Source organism: Mirounga leonina, unplaced genomic scaffold (assembly GCF_011800145.1).
Source record: "Mirounga leonina isolate KUSES-001 unplaced genomic scaffold, KU_Mleo_1.0 Mir_201, whole genome shotgun sequence".
NCBI lineage: Eukaryota > Metazoa > Chordata > Mammalia > Carnivora > Phocidae > Mirounga > Mirounga leonina.
Window position 1 is genome coordinate 179,666 of NW_023270504.1, and position 7,387 is coordinate 187,052.

Here is a 7,387-nt window from a genome sequence, read left to right on the forward strand (position 1 = left end):
ATAACCATGGAGCTATTAGAGTTACTAAATTTCTGACTAAAAATAGCCCCCCAAATAAATTTCCAAATCTACATGGCTTTACTGGTGAAGTCTATCAAACATTTCAGAAGAAAATAATACCTCTCTTACACAAACATTTTTAGAAAGTAGTGGAGTTGGGAACACCTCCCAACTCATTTAAAGAGGCTAGCGTTATTCTCATAATTACAAGGAAACATAAAACTACACACAATACCCCTCACAGATGCAAAATGTTTAACAAAATTTTAGAAAATCAAATCCAATAATACATAAAAGGGATAATACACCATAACCAAGAGAGATTTACCCCACAAATGCAAGTTTGGTTTAACATTAGAAAGTCAATGTAATTAACCATATTAACAGAATAAAGGGGGGAAATATGCCCATTTCAACAGATGCAGAAAAGCATTTTCCAACACCCATTAGTAAAAGGCTCAGCAAACAATTACTAGAAAAGAACTTCCTCAACCCGTTGAAGTAGGTTATCTATGAAAAAAAAAAATGACAGGTAATATCATACTTAATGATGAGGGACTGAATGCTCTCCCTCTAAGTGTGGAAAACAGGGAACAATGCCTACTCTTACCACTTCTAGTCAACATAATACTAGAAGTCCTAGCCAGTGCAATAAGATAAGGGACAAAAAAGACATACAGATTAGAAAGGAAGATGTCAATCTGTCTTTATTAGCAAGTGGCATTATTGTGAACATAGAAAACTCTATGGAGTCAACAAGAAGCTGTTAGAACCATGAGTTTATTAGCAAGTCCACAAAATACAACATTAATATACAAAGAAATCAATTGTATTTCTCTATACCCTCAATGAACTATTGGAAATTGGAATTCAAATACAATACTATTTACTATAGTAACAAAAAACATACAATACAAAAAATTGGTGGGAGAACTTTGAATGATAAATAAATGGAAACATACAACATTTATATGTCAGAAGACTCATATTATTAAAATATCAATTCCCCCAGATTTATTTATGATTTAATCTAAATAATTATTTATATGTTAATTCTATACTATGTAATATTAATAATATATAATTAATATAGTAATTCTAATTAAATGTATGTATTTAATTCTAATAAAAATCCCAGCATAAAATTAATTTGTTGACTCAAAATGTATATGGAAATACAAAAAATCTGAAAAAAAAAAAGAATGGTGAGAGCCATTTTGGAAAAAACAAACAGAACACCAGAGGACTTATACTATCTGATTTCAAGAGCTGCTATTAAGCTAAAGTAATCAAGGCAGTATGGCATCAGCATAAGGACGAAGACATTAATTAATTGTCCAGAATAAAGAATGCAGAAATAGGACTACACCCATATGGTCAATTAAATTGGACAAACATGCCAATAGTTCAATGGAGAAATATAGTATTTTTCAACAAATGATGTTAAAAAAACTGGATAGCCACACAGAAAAAAAATAATAACAATCCTTCACTGACACCATACATAAAAAGTACTTAAAATGGATTATAGATCTAAATGTAAAAGCTAACTTTTAACACTTCTCTGGAGGAAACATGGGAAAAATATTCACAAAGTTGGGATAGGAAAATATTTCCTAAATGGAATAGAAAAAACACAAACATAAAGGAAAAACTTAAAAAGGAAAAAAACAACTGCACTTTGTCTAAATTTAAAACTTCTGCTCTTTAAAAATTAACATTAATAAAATGAAAAGACAAACTATGATGGGGAGAAAATACTTGCAATTCATCTATCTGTCAGAGGACTTCTACCTAAAATAATATAAAACACTCTGACGATACAAAGAACTCTTATAATACAATAATAAAACAACAACCCAATTAAAAGTCAACAAAAGATTTGAACAGACAAAGAAAATATGTGAATGGCCAATAAAAACATGAAAATATTCTCAATATCTATAGTCATCAGGGAATGAAAATTAAGCCCAAATGAGCTAGGACTAGACCTTCCCTAGAAGAGTTAAAATTAAAGTGCCTGACAATATCAAGCATTATAGTGTGACAAGGATGTATAGCAACGAGAATGTTTATATTGCCGGAGGGAGTATAACAGGGTACAACTACTATGGAAAACAGCCAGACACAGAAGAGAACATACTGTATCATCTTATTTGTATAAAACTTAAGATACCAATTTAATCTATAGTGACAGAAAGCAGATCAGTGGTTGCCAGGGACCAAGGATCAGGGGATTTGTGAAAAGGTATAAAGGAAATTTTTTAGATGATAGAAATGTTGCATAATTTAATAGTGGTGATGATTACATGGATGTATAAATTTTTCAACACCCATGAAAATACATACTTAAAATGGGTGCATTTTATTTTATATTAATTGTATCTAAATAAAGTTGGTTTTAAAAAATACTTGGGCCAGAGATTTAGGGATTTAGGAAGAACCCTCACTGTTTGCTCTCTCAAATACCTTTATCTGTTACCCAAAGTTTTCAATCACACTATGTTATTAAAAAAGCACCTCACCCCATTTTTACCAAACTGCATTGTATTAAATATGTAAGTTCTATTGCTGTCATTATATATATTGTCATGGCAGTTTTTAAAGTTATTTCAAGGGTCTTATTAAAATATTAATATTATTTTAATCCTTCTAAAGGTAAAAATATTTTTTATTAACCATTTCCTAGTTGGGAAGCACTCTCCCAGACACTTTACATACATTTTCTCTAATTCTTATAAATAATCCTGGAAGGTTGGCAACACTATCTTTAATAAGGGTAAGGGGCTTACACAAGCCACAAAAGGATCTTGTCAATGAAGGAACATGGAATCCAATCAGAGTCAGAGTGTTTTCACTACATTAGTCACCATTCACTGATTATAGTCAGTATTATAACACTTAGGAAATGCAGAGATACATTTTCTTGACAGACATCACCTTAACTGGAATTAGTGAGCATTAACTACTTCTGATAATGAACACATTTTTCCTCAAGTTTTCCAAATAAATTAAATCAGGGTTTTGTCTCAGTTTCTATTGTTCAATGCCAGTGTGTAAATATCTTAAAACATAAAGGGAATATTTCTTTATAATAAATACCTTCACTATCCAGGTCATCACTTTGACCAAACACACTGTCCACATAGGAGTCTGGAATGAAGGTCCATTCATCAAATTTATCAAGTATTCCTTCAGAAAAATTCCCATTGCTGCCTGAGGCTGCCGCTTCTTCCACAGTACTTTTCATCTGATATCTGAGCACCATTCTTGCTAGGATGGATCCTACATCTACAATAAAAAGATACACAAGCAACTTAGAAATCAAGAAACATAAACATAGATCATACCAAAGTTCCTTATGTATCCTCATACTTCTAGAGAATTTTTTACACTTATTTCTTTTAAAAAAAAAAAACATTTATTTATTTAGTTAGTTAGTTATTTGAGAGAGAGAGAGAGAGAGCAAGCATGGGGAGGGAGGGGCAGAGGGAGAAAATCTCAAGCAGATTTCCCACTGAGTGTGGAGCCCGACACAGGGCTCGAGCCCACGACCCTGAGATCATGACCTGAGCTGAAATCAAGAGCTGGACGCTTAACAGACTGAGCCACCCAAGCACCCGTATATTTATTTCTCACTTTATAACCATGATATTGCATAAGAAGCAGGCGGTGAATTTAAATTTTTTAGAAATCATAAAAATTTACTCAAAGCTTTGGTGTAGGTGACAAAACTGAATATTTATGAAACTAACAGGAAAGAGCCTGGGCTTTGAAACCAGACAGACCTGTGCTCAAATAACAGTAATAACACTTGCAAGTTACATAGACCCCTGAGGGTCAGTATCTTCACTTGGGAAGTGAAGATGACAACGTAGGGTTATGAAAAAGATTAGAGGAAATGATGCAGGGGCGCCTGGGTGGCTCAGTCTGTTAAGCACGTCTGCCTTCGGCTCAGGTCATGGTCCCAGGGTCCTGGGATCGAGCCCCACATCAGCTCCTTGCTCAGCAGGGAACCTGCTTCTCCCTCACCTCCCTGCTCTTGCTCTCTCTCGCTATCTCTGCCTCTCTCTCAAATAAATAAATAAAATCTTTAAAAAATATATAAAATAAAGAAATAAAATAAATTTAAAAATAAAGGAAATGATGCATATAAAATGTTTAGCACAATACTCAGAACATAGAAAATGCTCAATAAATTATATTATTGTTTATGAACTATTTGCTAAGTGATTCATTCTACTGGGAAATTTGGTGGAATTTTAAAGTTAATATCCTTCTATTTTATTATAATTTATATTATGTTCTATTATGAAGAAATAAGTTTGCAAAGTCCTCATTATGCTACATATAGCTTGGCAATTTCTTCAAATACATGTGTATGTGACTCAGTCAAGTAGTATCTGAAAAATGTTTTAAAGCTATGAATCCAAAATGTTCTTTACTCAGATGAGCTGCCAATATAATTATAGCCATGCTCTCCAATGAATCAAATGACATTATTGTATTTTTTTAATTAGGTGAGACTTATCAAAGGTAAAAAGAACGTCATACAGAACAAAGGGAATACAGTGGATGGTAAATCTCCCTTCATCCCTCTGCAGGGGGCCTACAATCTCTCTCCATCAGAACTCAGAGATTCAAGTAAGCAGGTTGTTGGCAGGAGACTGCTTAAAGTGATGGAACATGGGATCTAATCATATTTCATTAGTTTCCAAGGTCCCCAGAGGCAACCAGGGAATGAATTTCTGGAGTTTTTCTTCTGACATAGTCTTTTCATATTCAAACATTTATGACTACCATATCTCAACTGTGTTTTCGCAAACATCAGTATACTAAAAATGCTGTTCTTTGCTTTTTTATTCATTTTTTTTACTTAATAATGCATTCTACATCTGAACATTTGGATTTGCTAGATGTTTTTCCCCCAATGATTGCAAAGCATTCTATTGCATGAATGTACCATGATTGATTCAAATAGTTTCTTTTGAAGAATACTTGGGAATTTTCCCCATAATTTCTTGCTATTATAAACAATATATTAATGTGCATCCTTGTACATGACTTCTTGTGTACATTAAGGATGCCTTTATCATGGATTTCTATCAGTATATAGCTGGGCAAAAAAGTATGGATGTGCATTTAAAATATTAATGGATATTACCAGATTGTCCTCAAAAGAGGATAATTTAAGTTCATATGAATAATGTGTGAAACGCCTATTTCCACATATGCTTATCAACATAATTTATTACCAAATTTTTATTTTTGCCAATATTATAAATATTTAATGAGCACCTAATATGTGCAAAGTACTAGCATAGATGCTAAAGTTACAACAATGGAAAAAATTGACATTGACTTTGTGATGCATGTAATGTATCAAAGGGTAGATAATGAAAAGAAAAAATACAATTATATAATGTGATAAGTGCTGGTACAGGTAAGAAACAAGGAGCTACAGAGCATGTAGGAGGACCTTCCACCCCAACTTCACATGGGCAGGAATGTTTTCTTATAAAAAGTGAGATGGTGCTGAGGCAAAAAGAATGAAGAGACAGACAAGTGAGAGAGAAGGTAAGAAAATTAGGTAGCTAGAGTAACACTGGGAATAGCCTGGAAATAAGAGTATATGACGCATTTAAGAAACTTGGGGAAATTCAGCCTGACTGAATCTTTTAGGGTCCACCAAAATGTTGGAGACCTGGAATTTGCAGAGGCCCCAATAGGCACAGATGAATGCTCCAGCAGCATTTAGCTACCCTAGTGAAGGGAAAGAAAGAAGCAGACTGTTAGGGGCGCCTGGGTGGCTCAGTCGTTAAGCGTCTGCCTTCTGTTCGGGTCATAATCCCAGGGTCCTGGGATGGAGCCCCACATCGGGCTCTCTGCTCTGCGGGAAGCCTGCTTCTCCCTCTCCCACTCCCCCTGCTTGTGTTCCCTCTCTTGTTGTGTCTCTCTCTGTCAAATAAATAAATAAAATCTTAAAGAAAAAAAAAAAGAAGCAGACTGTTGGAGTGAACAGGAATAGGGTTTTGCCAGGTCAATGCATCAGAAAAATGACAGTAAAGCAAACATGTTATTCACTGCAGAGTTCTTAAGGTGAAGAGTCGTGGAATATGATCACTGTAGGGAAGGAAGTGGGCATGGGAGTAAGTTATCAGAGGGAAAGCAGGGAGCTCAAGTTTTAGAAACACAGTATGAGTGACTGACATCTGAAATAACAGAAATATTAATGGAGGACGATGCTAGCTTGTCATCAATATACTTAATATATATAAACTTGAAAATATAAAGAAAATACATCCTTAATTGAAATATTAAAAGACTTAAAACTAAATACGTTAAAATGAAAATGCAAAGTATATATGTGTATGTTTCTGCATATACATTTTAATGCATATGTATATGTAAGCATATAAAAAATCTAGTAAGAAAATCTACATTGATTAGCTATAAGGGACAAAACAGTTACTACTATTTTCTTCCTCACTTTTTGTGTCTTCCTAAATTCTTAAAATGATCATGGATTACTTTTATAATAAAAAATAAAATATATTTCGGGCGCCTGGGTGGCTCAGTTGGTTGAGCATCTGCCTTCGGCTCAGGTCATGATCCCAGGGTCCTGGGATCGAGGCCCACATTAGGCTCCCTGCTCAGTGGGGAGTCTGCTCTCCCTCTCCATTTGCTGCTCCCCCAACTCATGCCCTCCTTCTCTCTCAAACAAATAAATAAAATCTTAAAAAAATAATAATAAAATAAAATATATTTTTTTAAAAAGCAACTGCTCAGAAAGATCCCACTGTTTGGTTCTATCTTTATAAAATATGTATTTGCTAGGTCATTAAGAATTAAATATAATATCACTTTCAAGCATTTCATGACCAAAAAAACCCGATATCCAAACCTTCACAATATTTTTGGCTTAAGTTGTACCAAACTGAAATAAACCTAATGAAAAGATTAGTGACAAAAAAATACGAATAAAAACAAGACTTGGACAAAATCTTCCTGCTAATACTTACTTGTTTCTTTTCTTAAATTAGATGTCTTATCCGGAAATAAAGGACCAAGCCATGAAGGTTCAATTTTTCCTATACAGAATCCTCCAAGGCAAATGCTATTATTGGCCACATCCAGGGCAAGCCTCCTTAAGAGTAAGCTGATGATCTGGCTGTCACCTTTTGCAATGCTTATCGTCAGCGCTTTCCGGACGTCTTGTTCCCGGGAACCACCATTCAGTAACAGTTCCACCAATTTGGCCCTACCGGCTTTCTCACAAACCTAGTAAACAAAAAAGGAAGGTGAACATATTAAAAGCCCATTTCTTCCTTTTGGTAGACTGGTGAATTGAATTTGGTGTGACTTTTTTTTTAAAGATTTTAAAGAG

At 34.2% G+C, this 7,387-nt stretch overlaps 1 protein-coding gene across 2 annotated transcripts in view; it reads right to left on the reverse strand.

The window, feature by feature from the left end:
• LRRK2 (leucine rich repeat kinase 2) overlaps window positions 1-7,387 on the reverse strand; it is a 158,359-nt gene that overhangs the window by 99,156 nt on the left and 51,816 nt on the right. For both annotated transcript variants that reach the window (XR_004683328.1, XM_035027906.1), the window contains exons 19-20: window positions 7,023-7,281; window positions 3,103-3,291 (exon numbers count right to left, since the gene is read on the reverse strand). Coding sequence is in view for 1 of the 2 variants with exons in the window: in XM_035027906.1 (XP_034883797.1) it covers window positions 3,103-3,291; window positions 7,023-7,281 (448 nt within the window). In the remaining variant the exon portion in view is untranslated. The remainder of the gene's footprint in view (window positions 1-3,102; window positions 3,292-7,022; window positions 7,282-7,387) is intronic.